Source organism: Gastrolobium bilobum, unplaced genomic scaffold (genome assembly GCF_033153095.1).
Source record: "Gastrolobium bilobum isolate Gb01-03AN ecotype WA unplaced genomic scaffold, APGP_CSIRO_Gbil_v1 utg8959, whole genome shotgun sequence".
Lineage (NCBI taxonomy): Eukaryota > Viridiplantae > Streptophyta > Magnoliopsida > Fabales > Fabaceae > Gastrolobium > Gastrolobium bilobum.
The window spans coordinates 572,068-594,544 of NW_026899316.1; the positions used below are offsets into that span (position 1 = coordinate 572,068).

The 22,477-nt window shown below is 38.5% G+C and overlaps 2 protein-coding genes across 3 annotated transcripts; one reads left to right on the forward strand and one right to left on the reverse strand.

Annotated features, from left to right (window-relative positions):
- Nucleotides 1-7,817: 7,817 nt before the first annotated feature.
- On the forward strand, nt 7,818-11,285 carry LOC133289469 (uncharacterized). The gene is made up of 6 exons (XM_061487400.1): nt 7,818-9,002; nt 9,107-9,394; nt 9,604-10,332; nt 10,446-10,521; nt 10,588-10,655; nt 11,202-11,285. Exons 1-6 carry the CDS (start codon nt 7,818-7,820, stop codon nt 11,283-11,285), a joined length of 2,430 nt encoding a protein of 809 aa, XP_061343384.1.
- An 898-nt stretch (nt 11,286-12,183) lies between these two features.
- Nucleotides 12,184-22,249, reverse strand: LOC133289475 (ABC transporter C family member 5-like). 2 transcript variants are annotated; one of them, XM_061487404.1, is made up of 12 exons: nt 21,985-22,249; nt 19,540-21,773; nt 19,098-19,418; nt 18,932-19,018; nt 16,631-17,326; nt 16,372-16,536; nt 15,854-16,148; nt 15,448-15,662; nt 14,918-15,223; nt 13,299-13,362; nt 12,892-13,131; nt 12,184-12,771 (listed from the first exon to the last, which is right to left on the reverse strand). In XM_061487404.1, exons 2-12 carry the CDS (start codon nt 21,637-21,639, stop codon nt 12,656-12,658), a joined length of 4,605 nt encoding a protein of 1,534 aa, XP_061343388.1. In that variant the 5' UTR covers nt 21,640-21,773; nt 21,985-22,249; the 3' UTR covers nt 12,184-12,655. The 2 variants fall into 2 exon arrangements, with proteins under 2 accessions (XP_061343388.1, XP_061343389.1); XM_061487405.1 differs by lacking the exons at nt 12,184-12,771; nt 13,299-13,362 and having other exon boundaries at nt 12,973-13,131.
- Nucleotides 22,250-22,477: the final 228 nt, after the last annotated feature.

Below are 22,477 nucleotides of genomic sequence, written 5' to 3' on the forward strand. Positions count from 1 at the left end.
AGACACAAGTTCCCATTTTCAAGCTTAAAATGTCTATGTCCATTGCTGACAGGTATCCATGTTTGAACTACTACAAAGAGTAACAAACATAATCAGTGATTCCTGAATAAATAATTCATTCACTGATCAGGCCTAGATATGCCCATGTCTGGTTCTTTTCATCACCTATGGGCAATTTTTCTTTCAGTATTCCTTCAGTCTGCACTTGAAGAACTTGCCTTGCGGCTTCTTCATAGCAACTGGTTTGACTACTGATAACCACGTCATTTTGTTCTTGTTACCACCCTTGGGTTTCCCTTTGGATTTAACAAGACTCTTAGCAAAACCTGCACCGACTGCATTCTGTCTAGCAAAGCTGCTAGACGCAGCAAACATGTCATTAAGAGTCTGAAGCATTTCTACTCCACTCTTAATCATGTACACTTGCTTCTGCAAGTATTTGGAAAGACTGACTATAATATAGCAGCGAACTACCATATCTGCCATTTCCTAATCTGAGAAATGCATCTTAGTTTCCTTAGACGCATCCTCTGCAGGTTGCTATGGCCCTCGCATTGTCAGGACAAATTTTAGCTTCCATGTTTTAGAACAATATCAAAAAATTTGCTTTTCACTTATTCAGAGTTGGTACCATCTAGAGGTTTTCGACTCAAAATCATTTCTAAGATATTTTCTGAAAAACATATAAAGCACACAATTACAAACAAATAATGCAATAAACAAACGAAGTGCAAGTAGATTCTCATAACTACTCTTGTTTATTGTTAACAATCCTTCAGTTTATCTTTACAAGGCTTACGATGGGCAAGTCACTTGTAAAAACCAAAATTGTTATTTGGGCCTTCAGTGCCATTGCCAGAGCCTCGATGGGAGGGTTAACAATTTTACCAAAGTTGAATGTAATTAACCATTGTTTAATTTCAAAATTATCATTAGTGTCTAAGCATTGCCGACGATGGGCCGTACAATACTTTACTAAAATTTTGAAATTATTAAGATTTAATCTAGTGAAATCTGATTATCCTTATCCGATGGGGCTTCAGCGATAATCATTTCACTAATAAACCCACAAATGGAGCCCGCAGGTTTTAAAATTAATTAATTTTTAAAACCTTCACCCATTCAACAATTTTGTTTGAGAATTTTCATAAGCCCAGTCGAATTCATTGTTTAATTTCAAAATTATCTTTAATAACTTAGTATTATCGACGATGGGCCGTACAATACTTTATTAAAATTTTGAAATTATTAAGGCCCAATAAAATCCAATCATGCTTATCCGTTGGGGCCTCACATGATCATTTTATTGATAGGCCCACAATGCGCCTGGAGGTTAAATTAATTTCTTAATTTAAATTTCCTCCCATAGATATTTAAGTCCAATCTAATAAAATCCAATCATGCTTATTCGATGAGACTTCACATGATTATTTTATTAATAGTCCTTATAATGCGCTTGAAGGTTAAATTAATCTCTTAATTTAAAACTCCTTCCATTCAACATAAGCAACATTTTCTAATTTCCAAGAATTATGTAATTGAGAGTATCCTTTGTTTGATTTCAAAAACTATATAAGTTAGAGTGCCGATAAACGTGCACTAAGCTTAACATAATTTTGAAAGCATTAAGGTCCTGAAATACGGTCACTTTACGTCAGCGTGTGCTCCAAACAATCATGATACATGAATGTTGTATGCAGCGTGTGTTATTCCATGACCATTTCAGAAAACCCACAAATTACTCGCAAAATAAAAAAATTCTCTTAGGAAATTTTCTCTAATTATTTTTCTAGATTTAAATCATCCAAATAGCTGACTTAATTATTAATCTAGATTGCAACAATCATAATAATTATCATTTATGAGGATAATTTGAAATCAAAATAATTTCCATAACGATTATTTGTCTTGATATTAATTATCCAAAATTAATTAATTCAATTATTAATCTAGATTTTTAATAAAAATCATAATAATTATTAATTAATTTCTTAGGATGATTTAAAATCAAAATAATCCCATAATAACTATCATACTAGTCGCTGAAGACATAATAGCTATTATGCTCATGCAATCATACAAGTTATGCAACAATATGACACCACCTATTCTATATGGCATGTTATCGCAATAAAGCATGTTATCAATCATATAATTTATACCAATCAATAAAAGCATTAAATTATAAATCATAATTACTTTAATCCATGGTCTTCCTATTTTAAAGAAAATAAAATAAAATAAAATAAAATTAAATAATACAACTTTGGAATTCGACTTTGCCCTAGCCCATAGTATCTGTCTCAAGCCCCTTTAGGGTTTCCATGGGCCCAAAAGCCCAAAGACCCAATCCTTTGGCGAGAAACCCTAGGACGCGAAAGAGGAACCCTAGCCGTCAGGTCTGCTGCGCCGTCACCCGAAGTCAAATCAAGTTGAAACTCCAGGGGAAGGACCGCCACGTAGAGACGAGTGCACCGCCGCCGGAACCACCCAAAAAGGTGGCCGGACGCTCCCTCACTCTCCCATTCTTTGCCGGAGAGTGGCGGCCACTCTCAGCCTCTTGTGGAGGCGCGTGGTGGAGCGTGGAGTCTCCGATGGCGGTGATCCACCCACCATTGGGTTCTTCTTTCCGTCCTTTTTCCAACCATATATAGATCGCCCCATTCTGAGATCGGTAAGTCCTCGAAAAGTCTCCGACAGTGCTGATTGCGCATCTTCCTCGCGATTTCTTGATCTTGAACTTTTACAAAATATTGAAAAAATACACAGAAATCCCAAAAATAAACAAAAACAGCAAGGAGGAAACCTAATCATATGGGATTAGCCTCCTTGTTACAAATCGAGAAATACACGAGAGACCCTAACCATGGATTAAAGCATTTTTACCGATTACAATTTAAACTTTTAAGAAAATGAATTATAAAATACACATGCTAGATTCATACCATAATCCTAGAACCCTAGGTGCCACATTTCAAGAAGCAAAACTAATTACATGAATAGTGAAACTAGATTCACATACCAATGTAGAGCCAAGGCTCTGATACCAATTGTAGGAAATCTTAGATTTATGCGGAAGCGGTTTAGGACCTAGTACATTGGTATGCTTACCGAATCATCCTTGTTTCACAATTACCTCTCGGTGCGCAGGTCTCGTGTAGAATCTTCCCTTGTAGGATTCCTCTTCACGAACAGCTCACCTCAGCGCCGCAGCACGAACAACCTCCTTGAAGCTGGACTGTGGCAAATCTTCCAAACTATCTCTCGAGGAGGAAGGGGAAGTGTGTGGGCACTGATTAGATTCAGAGCTTGCCTCTTTCTCACAAAAAGGACCTTAGAGGCTGATGACTTAAGAGGTACTATTTATATGGGTTCTAAGAAACCCTAGCTCATTGGGCTCTAGGTTCCTTGGGCTCTTCTCATACTAATAACCCATTTGGGCTTTAGTAAAAGAGCAAACCCAACAATTTACCATCTAGACAGTCTTTTAAAAGGATTAAGGGGTTAAAAAGGGAATTTATCATCTTAAGCTTATGCTATTCTTGTCGAGCAATTTTGCTCTCTCAATTTTAGCAGCAGAGATATACAACTCTTTGATTTTGTAAAAATCGGAGTAGATCAGCTGGGTCGACTCGAAACTCGGTGAGGTTATTATATTTGTTGAGATATATAGTCTCACATTGGTTGTATGAGCAATCAGTGTGGAGTTTATAAGGCCTTGAGCACTCTCACCCTTTGAGTTAGCTTTTGGGGTGGTGTATCTCAAGGTTCTTTACATGGTATCAGAGCCTCGCCGCCCTTCACTTTCTCTTGTGGCTTGTCCACTCTTCAAGCTCAATGGGCTCTCGTGTGAGGGGGCGTGTTGAGATATATAGTCCCACATTGGTTGTATGTGCAACTAATGTGGAGTTTATAAGGTCTTGGGCACTCCCACCCATTGAGCTAACTTTTGAGGTGGTGTATCCCAAGGTTCTTTACAATATTGAATCGGTTAAGTAACTGACCCGATGCGACCCGGTCGGTTTTGGTGAGAATCGGTAACCCGGTTGGTTAACCGGTGACTAAGCCTGATTTATTTTAAAAACAATGTTTCAAAAAAAAAAATCATAATTGACATATTTAAGTGATGTATTACTTATTGACTTACATAAGTTATGTACATACAATACTAATATTATCTCAGTTATGCACTACGCAGAGAATAATTTTGATTTGATTTATAATTAGAGATGTCATTTACTGAACCTGAAACACCAGTATCACATAGGGGTAGCAATTTGGGTTGACCCGCCGCGACCCGCCCCGCCCCGCCACCAACCCGCCAAAAACGGGGCGGGGCGGGTTGACCCGCCAAAAATTATGGGTTGGAAAAATGAACCCACCCCATTTTATGGTGGGTTGGCGAGTCAACCCACCAACCCGCCAATTAAAAATAAATTAATTAAAATTCAAAAATAAATTATATTTTATGAATTTTTCTAATATTATTTTATTTTATTTCACACTTCTCTATATTTTTTTAGTCTCAATCTTAAATGTATACTAATATTTGTCAAACATTCTTTAGGAATTTATATATAGATAATATTTGTCAAAAATAAAATTGTTATTCTTTATTTTTTCTACGAAGTACTAATATAAAAACAAAATTTGGATATCACAAAAATTTAAGGAATAATGAAATACTACCTAATTGTAAAAAAAAAAAAAAAAATATTTATATATATATATAACCCGGCGGGTTGAACCCGTTTTGACCAACTTCTAGGCGGGTTGGTGGGTTGAAAACCTTAACCCAACCCGCCCCATTTTGACGGGTTGGCGGGTTGACCCGCCGGGCTCAACCCATATTGCCACCTCTAGTATCACAAGCATTATATGTTTGTTTGATCATTTATTGGACAATAATATATATTTTTTATTTTTTATTTTTTACATTAAAATTTTTAGAATTTATATTATTTTTTTCAACTATTTGAATATGTTTATAATTTTTTAATATAAAATATAAATTTATATATAATTACCGGATTATGCGATTCAACTAATGACCCATTAGTTGAATCAATAACCCAATACCTTGACGGGATTAATACTTTGTAACTCTTCCGAGCTATATGCATGGAGAAATACTTCTGAATTACAACACAGGCATTTACATTACGCCCATGAAGAAGCTGCCAAGAAAACTGGTGTAAACACAATTAGGTAAGTCCATGTGTTGTAATTTAAGGCGGTGTATAACACCCCAAAATTTCTAACAATTTTAAAATATTCTTATAATAGCAAAATTGGCCAACATTCACATTTCAGAATTTTGAACTATACTGTATCTCTTGCGAGTTAGGAACAGCAAACAGGCAAAAATCCCAGAAGTAGCTTCCAACCTTGGACTTGGTCACTGGATATAAGTAAACTTTGTCAATCAGTGTACTTGTATTTGGATTTGGATTTTAATGAACTATAATGAATTTGTATATTTTTAATAAATTAACAAATAAAATAAAATGATTCAATTCACCCATTTGTTTCGCCTTCTAGAAAAAGTAACTTTTATTTCTTCCTTATTTTAAAAGTGTTTTTTACAAAAGTTAAATCTATTTATATTTTTATAAAAATATTTAGTTTTTGAAAAAAATATTTGACTTTTGACTTCTGCTTTTTTTAGAAGTTAAAATTTTTAGCTTATAAAAAAAGTAGTTTTTGATTTTTTTTATGACTTATGTTTTTTTTAAAAGCAAACATTCAAACGAACTTAAAGTGAAAAATGCTTTTTTTCTTGAAAAAAAGCAACTTTTGGAAGAAAAAAAAGCTCATCCAAACGGACCCTTAATCGAATCAATTTTATATTGTAAAGCATAGCAATCGAATGATAATATAGAAAGCCGATTAAAATGGGATAGGTTAATTTCCCCCCTTAAAATGCAATCAAATCTAATCAGTGAACACTTTTATAAACATTGAACATGTTTGTGTCCTTGTGAATTTTTTTTTTTTTCAATAGATATTTATTAATAAAATTGAATGCAATTCATTCACCCCCCCCCCCCCCCCCCCCCCCCCCCCCAAAAAAAAATAAATTTGAATGCAATTCCTATAATCTGACATTTATAGACTTGTCATCAAATAAAATTTGTTCGGATGGCCCGAGTGACCCAAACTTAGAAATGTAAAGGAAATTTTTTAGGTTGTACTAATTTGCTGTGTATTGATGTGCCATAAAGAGTTTGTAGCTACAATCATATCTGTTATTTGCCAGTCAGCTCTCACTTAGTCCTTCTGTGATTTTAGCAGTGGCTTGAAAATTTTCTAATGGAAGCTACAAGTGGCAAAATGGGGCTCCATCAATCATATTTTTTGATGAAATAGATAGTCTCGCTGCTGTAACTCGTGGGAAGGAAGGTGATGGTGTTTCAGTGTGATAGGGTCACGAGTCAACTTCTTGTTGAATTAGATGGTTAGTGATGAATCTCGAACAGTGAAATGTGAATAAAGCTATATATATATATATATATATATATATATATATATATATATATATATATATATATATATATATTGCTTATTGCTTATCGCTTAAGAGTAATAAAAAGGATACACTGCTGTCGGGGCTCATTCAACTGTTCATAAAAATTGTTATAGAAATTTACTTACCAGCATGCTTAATCAAACTAAAAAAAGGTTAAAGTTATAATTAAAAAATAAAAAAGGGAAAAAAAAACCTTTAAAGAAAAAAAAAAGGCAGTCTGGCTTTCTTAGCCAATTATCAAAAGCATGACGGGTCAGACTGATTCGTTTGTAGGCAGGGCAGGGAGAGTCCACCCCGCCTTGCCACCTCCGGAAGCATAGGCAGCATTTCAACCTTTTAAGTGCTAATTCAATAGGGTTCATGTTATTTTCATGGCAGTTTAGTAAGAAAAAAATTTTGTTGCATCATATTGCAAAGGATTAAGAGCATAGCAGTAAGGGATAAGGTTATTCTTTTGTGACCCGAATATTATGTGTTCATGTTTTGTGTATATAATTAACCCTCATTGTAAAATTGGAAAGGCTTTGCACACTGGAATTTGCCCTTAATATTGCAAAGGATTTTTCACTAGCCACCGATGATACTGTGAATAACAGTTTGTTGTTGTAAATAGTGTCATAGAAGTCCCACATTGTGTATATGTCTTTGTATCTCTTATTTGGTTTAATATATAAATGAAATCTCCTTCGTGTAGTTGACACAAGGATTACAATCAATACCTCTTTTATCTTGATAATTAACATGGTATCTAGAGCCTAACAAGAGGAATCCTAATCCGCGTCTTTCCGGTGGACCCCTGTCCGCTGAGTAAATTTTTTTTTTTTTTTTTCTGAAAACAGTCATATCTGCCAGTTTCCGGCTTCCATATATCGTCTAAGGACCTATCTGATCATTGTCGCTGTCAGGAACCACCGTTGACCGCCGCCCGCCGTCGTTGACCGCCATCTCCGACGACTTTTCCGGCGAACCACCCACCGTTCTGATCGCCACGACGAGGCAGTCCTCTCTGTCTAGGACCCACCTCCAGATTCTAAGCCACGCGCTCTCACGCGCGTGAGATAGCGGCTGCAGCTCGTTTTCTTGCAGTGGCGCGTGGAGGCGCGTGCAGCTCCGGCTTGCCGTCGGACCACCACGATTCACCTCGTCTTCTCCTTGCGCACCTGGATCTGTCCTCACTTTGTGGTTTTGACTTCGTTACGGCTTCCCACGACATCTTTTCCCTTGTTGGTTACTATTCACGCGTGTTTCTTTGCTTTCCATTACTGTTCATCTTTGTTTCAGGTGACCTATGGCTGATTCGTCACCCCACGATGCATCCAAGGGTTCTCAAAGGAATGACACGCCTGTTTTTACTAATTATGTTAATGTTCCGCTGCACGTCGACAAGTTGGATGGCTCCAATTATGATTCTTGGGCTTTTGATCTCCGACTCTGGCTTGATGGACAGGATTATGCTGACCATCTCATTATTAAGGCTGAGTCCATCTCGGTAGATGAACGCCCTCGATGGAAAAAGGTTGATGCTCAGTTATGTAGCATCATCAAGTCTACCATCCACCCGTCATTGAAGCAGATCTTCCGTGCTCACGTCACTTGTGAGTCTGTTTGGCGTCAGGCCAAGTCACTTTATACCAATGACACTCAGCGACTCTACGGTGTTTGTCAAAATTTGGTAACTGTTATTGCTGCTCAACACTTTGATGTCTCTATGTCTGCTTATTTGGAAAAAGTTCAGGGTCTCCTTCATGATTTCAATGAACTTTTGCCGCCTGCTACAGACCCTGCTAAGGAACTTGAGCAACGCAGCACATTCTTCATGCTCATGGCTCTTTATGGCTTTCCCCCGAAGTACTCTGTCAACCGGGATCAGATCTTGGACTCTACTACTGTTCCATCCCTGGACTCTGTTCGGTCTATGTTGCTTCGAATTCCACCTAAGTCTGCTATGGAGCCTGCAGTATCTGCTCCCTCTTCAATTGACCCTTCTGCACTTGTTTCCAAGGGTTATACACGTGGACAAAAACCCTCTAAGGGACGCCTTCTCTGCACTCATTGCAACAAGCCGGGCCATACTATTGATCGTTGCTGGGATCTTCACGGTCGCCCTCCTCGCTCCGCTAATTTTGCTCAGAGTGTTGCTCCTGCCTTGGACTCTGCTTTGATTGCTGGACAACAGCCACCTCCGTCTATTCTCACTGACTCCTTGCAATGGTATAAAGAGAAGCGTCCTCCTGGTACCACTGTCTCTGGTGCACACACGGGTAATTCCTTTGCTGATTTTTCTCACTCGCGCTCTCTTGGTCCATGGATTCTCGATTCTGGTGCATTTGACCATATTTCTGGTAATAAGTTTTTATTCACCTCTCTCTGTACGTCTGGTCCCCTGCCCAGTATCACTATGGCTAATGGATCACTGGTTCAGTCCCAAGAGATTGTCACTGTTCTCCTTTTTCCTTCTATTCCCATTAACAATGTGCTTTATGTTCCTAATTCTCTTTTCAACCTTATTTCCATTAGTCGCTTGACTCAATCCCTTGACTGTATTATTTCCTTCACTAAAAGTCTGTCATTTTGCAGGATCGGAGCTCGAGGAGGACACTTGGCGTCGGATCTGAGTCCAACGGCCTTTATCAGCTTTCGACTTCTGTCCCAGTGTGCTTTGTTGTGGATTCTCCGCTTACTATCCACGCTCAGTTGGGACATCCGAGTCTTGCTAAGCTCCAGAAGATGGTCCCACGTTTCTCAAATTTATCTAGTTTGTCTTGTGAGTCATGTCAGTTAGGGAAGCACACTCGTAGTTCGTTTCCCGATCGTGTCAATCGTCGGTCTTCGTCTCCTTTTGCTTTAGTTCATTCAGATATTTGGGTCTTAGTCGTACCATTTCCACTATGGGGTACAGATATTTTGTAACTTTTATTGATGATTATTCTCGATGTACTTGATTATTTTTAATGAAAAATCGGTCTGAATTGTTTTCCATATTTAACAAGTTCTTTAATGAAATCTTTACTCAATTTGGTGTTTCGATTCGCATTTTTCGAAGTGATAATGCTTGTGAATATTTGTCTCATCAGTTTCAAACTTTCTTTACATCTCATGGCATCCTTCACAAAACATCATGTTCACACACCCCTCAACAAAATGGGGTTGCTGAACGCAAGAACTGTCACCTCATTGAAACTATTCAGACACTTTTGTTGCATAGTCATATCCCCTTCCAGTATTGGGGCGATGATGTCCTCACAACTTGTTATCTCATTAATCGCATGCCTTCCTCCGTACTTAATAACCAGGTACCACATTCTGTGTTGTTTCCCCATCAACCTTTGTATCCACTCACTCCTCACGTCTTTGGTTCTACTTGTTTTGTCCATAATCTCAGCCCTGGTCTTGACAAGTTATCTGCTAAGTCACATAAATGTATTTTCCCGGGTTACCCTCGCTCACAAAAGGGTTATCGTTGTTACTCTCCCAGTCTTCGTCATTACTTTGTCTCGGCGGATGTTACTTTCTTTGAGTCTATCTCATTCTTTGACTCCTCCTCCTTTTCCAGTGACTTTGTTGCTACTCAGCTACCTTTACCCCCTGTTTCAGTTCAATATATCCCTTCACCACCTCCTTCTTTAGATGTCCCCGCCCCTGTTCCCTCCGTCCAGGTTTATCATCGTCGGCAACGTCCACCTGTTCCCCAAGACCATGCCCCTATTGTTACTGAGGCTTCTGTGGGCTCACTTCCGTCATCATCTCCTCCGGCAGCTCCGGTCCTTCCGTCTGACATTGATTTACCCATTGCACTCGGAAAGGTACTCGTGATTCTCGTCCCCCTCCTAGGTATTTAATAAATCTGAGTTATCATCGTCTTTCACCATCCCATTTTGCTTGTCTCTCTTCTCTTTCTTCTGTATCTGTTCCTAAGACTACAGGTGAGGCGTTATCTCATTCTGGATGGCGACAGGCCATGATTGATGAGATGTGTGCACTTCAGAGCAGTGGTACCTGAGATCTGGTTTCCCTTCCCTCTGGGAAGTCTGTTGTTGGCTGTCGATGGATATACACAGTCAAAGTTGGTCCTGATGGTCAGGTGGACCATCTCAAGGCCCGATTGGTGGCTAAAGGTTATACTCAGGTATTTAGCCTTGACTACGGAGACACGTTTTCTCCCGTGACGAAAATGACTTCTGTTCGCCTCTTTCTTACTATGGCAGCCATTCATCACTGGCCTATGTATCAGCTGGACATAAAGAATGCTTTCCTCTATAGTGATCTGCAGGAAGAGGTTTATATGGAGCAACCTCCTGGGTTTGTTGCTCAGGGGGAGTCTAACCTAGTCTGTCGTCTCCGCAAATCCTTATATGGTCTCAAGCAGTCTCCTCGGGCTTGGTTTGGAAAGTTTAGCATTATTGTTCAGCAGTTTGGCATGACTCGGAGTGAGGCTGATCACTCAGTCTTTTATAGACACTCTGATTCAGGTTCTATTTTTTTGGTGGTATATGTTGATGATATTGTCATTACAGGTAATGATAATCATGGCATAACTCAGATAAAACATCTCTGCCATCATTTTCAAACAAAGGACCTTGGAAGACTCTGATATTTCTTAGGGTTGGAAGTGGCCCAATCCAAAGATGGCATTGTACTATCACAGAGAAAATATGCTATGGATATTTTTTAGGAGACAGCTCTGTTGAATGCTATGGATATTCCAGAAAGATATAGAAGATTGGTTGAGAAACTGAACTATCTCACAGTTACTTGACCAGACATTTCCTTTGCAGTCAGTGTAGTAAGTCAGTTCTTGAATTCTCCTTGTGAAGATCACTGGAATGCAGTAATCCGTATCCTCAAGTACATCAAGACTGTTCCTGGCAAAGGTCTTCTCTATGAAAACAAAGGTTATACCAGAGTTGTGGGATACTCAAATGCTGATTGGGCAGGTTCTCCCATTGATAGAAGATCCACCTCTGGGTATTGTGTATTCGTTGGAGATAACTTGATTTCCTGGAGAAGTAAGAAACAAAGTGTAGTTGCTAGATCAAGTGCTGAAGCAGAATATCGCTCCATGGCCACAGCTACCTGTGAACTCATCTGGTTAAAACAACTACTGAAGGAACTCAAGCTTGGAGACACTGGCCCAACATATCTCATTTGTGATAATCAAGCTGCTTTGCATATTGCTTCAAATCCAGTGTTTCATGAAAGGACTAAGCACATTGAGATAGATTGTCTTTTCATTAAAGAAAAGGTTCTCTCAGGAGATATAGTCACTCGTTTTGTCAACTCAAATGATCAATTAACCGATGTATTCACCAAGTCTTTGAGAGGACCTAGGATAGATCAGATATGTAACAAGCCTGGTGCATACGATCTATATGCTCCAACTTGAGGGGGAGTGTTGTTGTAAATAGTGTCATAGAAGTCCCACATTGTGTATATGTCTTTGTATCTCTTATTTGGTTTAATATATAAATGAAATCTACTTCGTGTAGTTGACACAAGGATTACAATCAATACCTCTTGTATCTTGATAATTAACATAGTTAATTACACTTCATAATAACAATAGGAAACATAAGAAAATTAATTAACTTTGGGGAAGAGAAAAGATAACCAACATCAATTTTTTATTATTTATTTTTATTATTATTTTTGTGGTGGGGGTGGGGGGTGCTGGAATCTGACCTTGCAATGGCTCAATTCTGAACTTGCTACAAGAAATTGTGGAATACACAAGACTACTTTTAACTCTACACTTCTCTAACTAAGAAAAAGCCTAGTGCCTCATACTACAAACTACTTTCTAGCACATTATTGAACCTGATTCAGTCCCCCATATTTACTTTCCTGTAATCACAGGTCATCTTATTTTGTGTTACAAAGCATGTTAACTATGTGTATATTCCTCAATTTTGTTCAAGGGGAAGAACCAAACTAATTTTCTCCCCCTATGGAGTGCTTGATTGATGAAGAGACACGCACCTCAGTTCCTTCCTTTCTTCTTTTTGTCTATGCATGCGCCCAATGCAGCAGTGGCATGCAAGTGAGGCATCACTCACTGTTTCAACTTTTGAACTGTCTTTAAGCTCCAGCCACCACTAACTCTGAAGGTTTTTGTACATTCCATCTGATCTAAAGATCTGGTATACCACCACTTGACCGTGATGAATACTCAGTCACCAACTTCAGAAACATGGATGACTTATCCTCTAATAGTCTTGAAGGAGTGTCAAACTCTGCAACTCGACCTGCAAAAGTATAAAACATAAACTTCAGAACCACAAACTAGTGAACCATTATGCAAAGCCTGTGGATGTATAAAAGGAGAAAAAAAATAAAAAAAAGGACAGAAGTGTTGCTATACACACCATCACTGAGGACTAGAACTAGATCACTGTCAATGACAGTAGGAATACGATGTGCAATGGTGCACACAGTGCAGTCTTTGAACTCCTCTCTAATAATTTTCTGGATAAGATTATCAGTGGCAGCATCAACTGATGCCGTTGCTTCATCAAGTACAAGTATTTTTGACTGCTTCAGTAGAGCTCGGCCCAGAGAAACAAGTTGCCGCTGTCCTACGCTCCAGTTATCTCCATTTTCATGAACTGTAGGTTTGCAAATACGTGTTAAGATAGCTACTTGTGACTTCAAACACTTTTCTTTTTATTAAGGGATGGGGAAGGAAAGATACTGTGTATTTTCCAAAAAATTCTGGTTAAGGGATGGGGAAGGAAAGATACTGTGTATTTTCCAAAAAATTCTGGTTGCCTACCTGGTGTATCAAGCTTTTGTCTTTTATTACGTATAATCTCTCCAAGCTGAGACTTATCTAGTGCCTGTGTAAAATTAAAACCCAACAATCACTTAGTGTACAACCTTTTATTCGAATAGCCATAATTTTCAAAAACCGAGGACTATAGGTCTGTTTTCATATACTATGAGTTCATGCTTAGGAGCAAAGATACAAAGAGGCCCACCCATTTGTTGTGTTTATTGGAGTTGGAAAGTAGGCATCTAAACACAAAGTACGATCTATCAGTGTAAACAAACAATCTTTCAACCCACTTTTAATTAGTTCCAAGTAATTTTTGAACACCCAATTTAGCTCAGATGGAGGGTTGGTGGGTTTTTTCCCTTCATTTGGGCAAGTTACATATTTGGAGGAAGTTTGTTAAAACGATGATAGTGGAATCTATGCTTGGTTTGTTTTTGGTGGAGACGTTAGAGGAAGTTTATTGCATAGGTTCCTTCTATTGTATTAGAGACTTTTCTTTATATTGACTTCATGTTCTCATTTTTCTTTTTTCCACCCCTTTTTAGTATATGCAATCTGTTTGTTCTCCATGTTTAGATATCTAGACCTCTTTCTTGTTCTTTCTTCCTGCCTTATTATCAATATTTCCTTTTCTATTAAAAGATAATAATAAATTTGGCTGTCACTGTAACAGCCCCAAACCCTGTAGCATGATATTGTCCGCTTTGCCCCGCGCACAAGCACCGTCGAGCTCACGGTTTTGTTTCTTGGGACACCCCACAAAAGGCCTCACACTAGAAGAGGTATCCACACCCTTATAAGGCATGCTTCGTTCCCCTCTCCAACTGATGTGGGACATTACATCCTCCTCCACTGGGAATACAGCGTCCCCGCTGTACACACCGGTCCAGGGCCAGGCTCTGATAGGCTTAAGCCTGCTCAGGAGGCTTAAGCGCCCATGAGGGGGCTTAAGCGCCCTGATGCACCTGTGAAGACCAAAAGCTCTCTGTCGCCTGGGGCTTTAGCGCCCAAAATGGGGGCTTAAGCGCCCTGGAGCGAGTTTAAGCGCCCTTGGTGGCTAAAAAATGTAAATTCCCTCTGTCTGTGAGCGCGCTTAAGTGCCCTGCCCGCGTAGTTTTTCAGCATACACCTGAGTTAGTAAAATTGTCATAACTTGAGCTACAGAGCTCCAAATGAGGAGCGGTTTGAAACCACGAGTAGCTAACGAAGAGATCTACAATATAGTAGAAGTTGGGAAATAAATAAGAAGTAAATTAATGGTTTAAAAATGGAATAAGAACATGATGTTAAGCTTGGTTTATCTGATTCCGCAAAGTAATATGGTTATGATCACGCAATTGGATATTTTAAATTCGGCGTCGTTTTAAAAAGAAAAATTTATCCGGATTTTTAATTGAGCCAATGTGATTGTAACTGCACTTAATATCATAATGCGATGTTAACAAACCGGTTCTAGAACGGGGTGTTACAGTCACTATAAAGCATGGAAGACCTGAAGATAATAGGATTTTTCTTTTTCTAACATCCATATATATAAGTAAACTTCATAGGCATTTCTCTTAAAGATAACACAAACTGTGTAATAAAATACATGGAGCTATGCAAGTAAAACTAACCTCCCAAATCTCTTTATCTGAGTGCTCCTCAAGAGGATCAAGATTGCCTCGAATGGTCCCTTCAAATAAGGTTGGATCTTGTGGTATGATACTGAGATGGCTTCGTAGGTCATGAAGGCCAATCTCTGAAATATTAATGTTGTCTATAAGGATACTCCCACTTGATGGTTCGACCAATCGGAATAATGCTTGAATCAAGGTAGATTTGCCGCTACCAGTACGTCCAACTATTCCAATGTTCTTCCCACCAGGAAATGTGCAGGATACTCCATGAAGCACCAAAGGAAGATTCTCCTTGTAACGGACCTTCAAGAGAGATAGAGTAAAGGTGAGAGAAGTAGAGGTGCAGTATCTAGAAAAGTTATAATAAGGATATTTTAATGCATGTAACATGGCCAACAGCTTGGATTAGATACTAAATGTTGTACACCAAGCAACATCCTAAATTATTCCACCTCTAAAAAGATATAAACAATCAATATATGAAAAAATAAATAAAAAATACATAAATGTGCAACTGAGCTTGGTACCTTCAAATCAATTATTCTGATTGTCCCATTTTCAGGCCATGAGGATGGAGGGCGAGAATCTTCAATAATTGCTGGTGCCTCACTAGGAATTTGGCTGTACTGATAAATTCTTTCGATAGATATTATTTTATTTTCAAGTTTGCAAAAGCTAAGTATCCACCGCGATAGGCGTGCATTTAAATTCAGGCCATATGTCACAGCAAGTCCAGCCATGCCTATACAGAAAATGTAATAGCGATAAGCAACAGAATATTGTTTCATTATTGCATCCTGAATCATGACCAACCATCACTTGTGAAAGTGAAACTAACTTCTAATAGAACTATATAACTTAAACCTCCGGGATAAGACACATCACATTTTGAATATAAGGAGATGAAACAAGTTATCAAAACTAAGTACTTACTTGGGTCTATACTTCCATGGGGAAAGCTCACAAGTAACACCATGCAGAAAGCAAATACAAAGGTTGACAATAACTCCATCCGCAGGCAGAGCCACTCAATAGCAGCAAGACTGCAGAAGAATGGTCGTGCATAACAATCAAGAAGATAGAGGTTCCGCTTCATGAACCTTTTTTCTTGTCCAAAACCTCTGATGGTGGAAGCTCCAGCAATTGATTCACCAAAAAGATGTATAATTGGAGACTTCTGGATACTTACAATACGGACCAGTTCTCTTGAGGAAGCCATGTAGTATTTCTGCCATGGAATTGGTTGATGATTAGAACAATTCAAGAAATCAAAACACAGGGTGATAGGCAAACATCAAAACAAAAATGAAATGTGATTGGAAGATTACTAGTCCTTTATCAATGTTTCCCTCTTGAATAAAATTCTCTCCTTTTTTCACAACAGTTTTTTCTTGCATAAGTATTTTTGAAAAGTAGTTTGAAAGATTTTAAGCAGGAAGATCTCTAATTACCTGCATCCACAAACAAGCAACGGCCATTGGGACAACTAAGAGCAAAACTTGCCATGTAACTTCTGTCATTACACTAACAATACCAATAAGCTGTATAGTTGTTGAAGCAAACCCACCAAGTCTAAAAGGAATGTCAAGATCCACAACACTTTGGTCAACTGATACCTGGTGGGATACAGATGACACATTATTATTATCTACACCATGCAGGGAGAGACAGGTGAATAAAAATAACAAATAAAAGAAGAAGAAAACTTACCCGATTCAAGATCCTTCCAGCTGGTGTAGAGTCAAAGAAAGACATTGGTGCATTGAAAACACTTCTAAGCATCTTGAAAAATAGCTTCTGTGCAGCTGCAAGACCAAATGTAGCCACCAGAGCAGCCCTTACAAATATAAACCATGAACTGCCAAAAGCAAGGGCCATGTAAACAAGAAGAAGAACCATGGGAGTTACTTTGGGCTGGTCTCCTTCTGTTTGAGGGTTAGCCCAAGCCATCCACCAATTACTAGCAATCTGAAGGAACTGAAATAATGCCTGTGCAATTATTATGAGTGGAATCAATAAGCCTTTATATGCTGCTGCCATGTATGACAAATACACCTTCATGCTGACTCTACCTCTAACCCTCTCCTCTTCCTGAACAAGCTGTTTTTTTCTTGATCTTTTTGCTTTCTTCTTATCCTTAATTGCTTTTTTATCTGAACCCGATGATCCATCTTGCACTTCCTTTGCCAAACTGTCAATATCGTTTGCAGAACAAATGGATTTCTTACTGGTCATAACAGGTGCATCCAAGGATAAATTTTCATCCGAATCTTCAGAGGAGTGAGAAGGGATATCCATAGCCTCTATGGCTTCATGGTGAGCTGAAACTAGAGTTTTAAAATCTGTTCCTGCTCCTAAAAGATCATCATACTTTCCTGCCTGTATGATGCAGCCTTCTTTAAGAACCTTCAGAAATGGAAATAAATTAGAGAAAATCATCTTCACTTCATATCAACATCAACAATACCTTTATTCAAAACTAATTGGGGTCGGTGGTAGATGAACCCAAATAAAAGGTACGAAAGGTAAAAATAAAAAATAAAAATATATATATATATATATATATATGAAAGTAAAAATAAAAGGGGAGGAAAAAAATAAAAATAAAAAAATGAAAATGAAAATAAAAAAATAAAAAGAGGAAGAAGAAGATGGGGAAAGGGGAAAAGAGATAAAGGAAAAGAAGGGGAAAAGAAGAAGAGGGAGGAGATGAAGAGAAAAAGGACTAAAAATGGACCATCTGGAACATAAGAATAACAACGGGTCTAATCCTCCACCATGCTAATAGTTTTTCTCCATTCCGTCCTAAGGCACACTGTCCGTCAATCTATATCCCACTCCATTAAGTCTTGTTTTACTATCTTCCCCCAAGTAAGTTTCGGTCTACCTCTACCTTTCTTTGTGTCGAGCTCTTGGTAACAAACTTTTGTTCTTATGAGAGCATCCAGGGGCCTTCTCATTACGTTCCCAAACCACCTCAATCTATGTTCTCTCATCTTTTCAGCCACCGGTAGTACTCTTACCTTACATCGAATTTCTTCATTTCTTATCCTATCCATCCTCGTATAACCACAAATCCACCTTAACATCCTCATCTTTGCTACTCCCATTTTATGTTCATGTTGTCTATGTACTGGCCAACATTCAACTCCATATAACATTGTAGGTCTTACTGTTATTCTATAGAATTTTCCTTTTAGCTTAAGGGAAATTTTGCAGTCACACAAAAACCCAGAAGTACTACACCATTTCATCCCCCCTGCTCTAATTCTATGACTTATATCCTCATCAATCTCTCCGCCTTTTTACAGAATGAACCCAGGTATCTAAAAGCATCTTTCTTGGGTATCATATCAAGTGCATGATAATACTCTTAAATTCTTTCAGAACTTAAAAAACTTTGTAAAAAAAAAACCATATAACATGAAACAAGTGAAAAGGATTTTCCTAGTCCGTGGAAGAATTAAATATCTTTACAGACAAAGATAAATAATTGATATTTTGACAAGGATATCATCAATTTTCCTTGATGATTTATTTTAACAGCTGGCAACATCCCATGTTGATATGCTTATAGGAGCTTTAGTTTCATATAATGAACCTTTAAACTGACTCGTCTGTGTTGTTTTCTAAATGTTTCCTCATTGTATCTGTCAGGTAGTAATATAATTGTAAAAATCTACTTTGTTTTCATATTGAATATGATGTAAAATATCAATAAAAATAATTCAAATCATAAACTTATTGCACAAGTATGATCTTGAAACTTGATACACCTAATGAACCTAAAGGCAGACGGTACGTAATATAAAAAGAAAGAACTAATAAAGCGAACATGATATGAGGAGAGAAACATTACATTGAAATAACAGAGGGCATCTGAAACCCTGGATCATGTATCATGTAGGGAATATACAATTCTCAAATGTGAAATGAAATGTAATCAATCATTAACTTGGCCTCATATTGCATAAATGCATGAATGTGCAAGAAAAACCCTTACAGCCATACCAGTATCAAATCAGCAGCAGGAAGAAATTCAACTTGATGGGTCACAAAAATGACTGTTTTATCTGCTAGTGCTGTCAATATATACTCCTGCAGTTCCATGTCATAGATTAAGCCAAATCCAATCCATTTAAACAGTAACATCAACTATATGCTAAGGAAAACTAACCCTAAACAATTCTGATCCAGTGTGGGCATCAACTGCACTGAAGGGATCATCAAGCAGATAAATATCAGCATCTTGATAGAGTGCTCGGGCTAGCTGAACCCGCTGCCTCTGTCCACCACTCAGGTTTATACCTCTATCACCAATAATTGTCTGATCACCATGTGAGAAATGTTCTAGGTCCTTTTTCAGTGAACAAGCATGAAGAACATTCTTGTACTTTGCTTTGTCCATTCGGCTTCCGAAGAGGATATTTTCTTCTATAGTTCCTGATTGTATCCATGCGGACTGGGAGACATATGCAGCAGAGCCACATACTCTTACCTGCAAAATAATCCAATGCATCTTGTAAAAACTGTTACAAATCAAAATATAATTGAAAATGCCAATAGACAGCTATAAAAATACTAAATATGGAGTTAATAGCTTAAGTACACCAACATACTTCACCAGAAAGCTTAGGAATCTCTCCAAGGATGCAAGAAAGAAAACTTGATTTCCCTGAACCAACCATACCGCAAACAGCCACACGCATCCCTTTTTCAACTTTGACATGTATCCCTGATAGAGTAAGCCTAGAAGATAAAGAAGGGTCCCAACAGAAGACACCATCCTTAATTTCTACAGCAATGTTAGAAATGCCTTGTGGCAAAACAATAGTTGCATCTTCCTGTAATTCTTCTTGCAGCAAGAAATCAGATATTCGATCAAGAGAAACCTTTGTCTGAGCCATTGTTGACACCAAGTCCGGGAAATTTCTCAAAGGTTCTTGGAGGATCCTGAAAGTAGCTAAAGCAGAAAGTACACCACCTGCAGTCAGTTGACCACCCAACAATATGGAAGTAGCAAAAGTGACTGCTGAAACAAATATAGGGGAGCTCCAGAATATGAAAGTTATGAAAGCCTGAGAATAGAGGGCTTTCCGAAGCCACTTGAACTCTATTCCACGCATCTCCTCCAATTTTATTCGATATCTGTCCTCCCAAGCTTGCAGCTTGAGAGTCCTCATATTCCTCAGGCACTCGGATGTTTTTCTCATTCTTTCATCCTTAGCAGCCATTAATTTGTCTTGATAATCTTCCTGGATCCTAGCCACAGGAACAGTGGCAACAATGGAAATGATTGTAGCAATCAGTGTTGCAATGGAAGCAATTCCAACATTCTTATACAAAATTGCAAGGGCAAGGACAATCTGCAGAGGGAGCATCCACATGTCATGAAAATACCAAGAGTAGTCCCCAACCCTCTGAACATCAACAGCCATGTAGTTAACAATCTCCCCACTTGTGTGATTTTGCTTGGCCATGCTTGATAATCTGAGACCCTTATGATATACCATTGCTGTTAGAGCTGACCTAACATGCATACCCAAGATGTCCACTCCTAGATACCACTGCCTAGTTGTCAAGGTCTCCACAAGCTTTGCAACAAAGAATATCCCTGCAAGGACATACCCTTCATGAGGGAAAGTCTCTTTACCAACCAAGTAATCAACGAAGTAACTTATCATGTATGGACCCACATATGAGACAAGAGTAGTGACGCCAGCAAAGATGGCATTACAAGCTGCCTCCTTCCAGAATGACTGGAGAATTGCCCTAGCTAATGAAGGCTGAATAGAAGGGTTTTCAGCCTTCAACCTCTCCCAATTTGAATTCAAAACCTTATAATTGGTCTTGGCTCGATCTTTTGGTGCAACAAGGGGAATGTCCTTAAGCTCAAGTGGTCTCTTTGCACCAATGGAAAGAATTGGGTTCAGCCAAGACAGAGTGACCAAGCTAAAAACTCCAGCATCACTATAAGGAGTAACCTTGAGACACCCCGGTTCTTCTTCAACAAGTAATGGCTGTTGATCCTCAGAGTTCCTACAAACTTGTATACCAGTAACACCCCTAATTGCAGCAATACACAAGAAGGCAAGAGCAGGGGTAACAGCAACATTAGCCACAACGTGAGAACGTAGGTGCTTGGAACCTTCCATCCAAAACCCTCTCCCATCAACATATAAAGTACACAAACAAATAACAAATAACAAAAACCAAGAAACTCTCAACAAAATTGGAAACTTGTCAGAAACCTTGAATTTGCAATGCAAAGCCGAGAAGCTTAATACAACCCAAGTTAAACCCTGTGCAAGTGGCACAGAAAGAAGAGACAAATCCACAGGCTTCCCTTTAGTCCCTCCGGTAATCAAAGCAACCCCATCAAACCCCAACACCAAAACTTGCACCAACAGAACATAGAAACAAGACAACACTGACAACTTAAACCATGTACCTATTCGAACGTCATGTATTCCACCATCAACATTAGCACGAATTGAGGTGGCATTGTCTTCAGTATTGTCCTTACCGAATCGAACTCTTCCCCACAGACACACAAGTATCTTCCTGGCCGAGAAAATAAAGAGAAACAGAAGAAGCAGAGTCAAGTTGGCACAGATTGCCACCAGTTCCAACACGGGCAATCCAAGGATCGAACTCAAAAGGGTATTCAACGATCCTGAAGAAAACAACATTGGAGCTGAGATTTCATTGAAGTCCATTGCTGAGAAAGTTGTGCAGATGAAAACGCTGATTCAGAACAAGTGAGTCGGTTAGAAATAAGAAGAAGAGAAGCTAAGCGAGTGAGATCATCAAAGCGTGCAAGCAAGGGCATTTCACCATCTGGAGTTAGATTCTGCAGACACATTGCACATAAAAACAAAGTTATTTTCACCAACACGGAACACGAAGAAGAAGCAGAGAGAGAGAGAGAGAGAGAGATATATATATATATATAGATAAAGACCTTGCAGTTCCTATGAGTTGTGTCATGTAATCCAAGAACAGAAAGGGACAAAGAGTTAAGCTAGAAATCAAAAATCTGTAAGAAGATAAAAAAAACTAACCTGGGTTGTTTTCTGAAATCGCTTGTGATCAAGATTATGTGTAGCTGCTACACAAGCTACAACCTTTGGATATTCACCGATACGTAGACCGACAAAGATGATGAGCAACCCTTTTGGCAGCTATAACTATAACAATGTAGAACAAAGAGACAGAAAGAGAGAGTGTGTTCAATCTCTCTCTCTCTCTTATTCTCTCTTCAATGTTCTGTTATTATTTTTTTCTTTCTCTTTTTTAACTTGGTTGCTGTGTGTTTAGCAGCTACTAAAAAGGGGTGATTGATGAATTTCCCTTTTATGCTTTAATAGAATGAAGAGAGTTTGGTTCATTTACCATGCTATTTATAATGTAAGTTCTCCCATGTGGCGTACGTGACAAACAAGTATGGAAAGTAGGAGAGAATGTGGAGAATTTTTTTTCCATATCTTGATGCAAGGGGAATATTATCTTTTAACTTAATACAAGGCATATTTGTTGGATATGTGGGAATGTGGG

Excerpts from the sequence above, each read along its gene's own strand:
- LOC133289469 (XM_061487400.1), top strand. The coding sequence starts at position 7,818 with ATGGCTGATTCGTCACCCCACGATGCATCCAAGGGTTCTCAAAGGAAT. Across the intron at positions 10,522-10,587 it reads GTGTGCACTTCAGAGCAGTG|TCAAAGTTGGTCCTGATGGT; the intron begins GTACCTGAGATC and ends GGATATACACAG. Across the intron at positions 10,656-11,201 it reads TGGCTAAAGGTTATACTCAG|GAGACAGCTCTGTTGAATGC; the intron begins GTATTTAGCCTT and ends GATATTTTTTAG.
- LOC133289475 (XM_061487404.1), bottom strand. The coding sequence starts at position 21,639 with ATGGACTTCAATGAAATCTCAGCTCCAATGTTGTTTTCTTCAGGATCG. Across the intron at positions 19,419-19,539 it reads TTCCTAAGCTTTCTGGTGAA|GTAAGAGTATGTGGCTCTGC; the intron begins GTATGTTGGTGT and ends ATTATTTTGCAG. Across the intron at positions 16,537-16,630 it reads CTGGAAGGATCTTGAATCGG|GTATCAGTTGACCAAAGTGT; the intron begins GTAAGTTTTCTT and ends GTATCCCACCAG.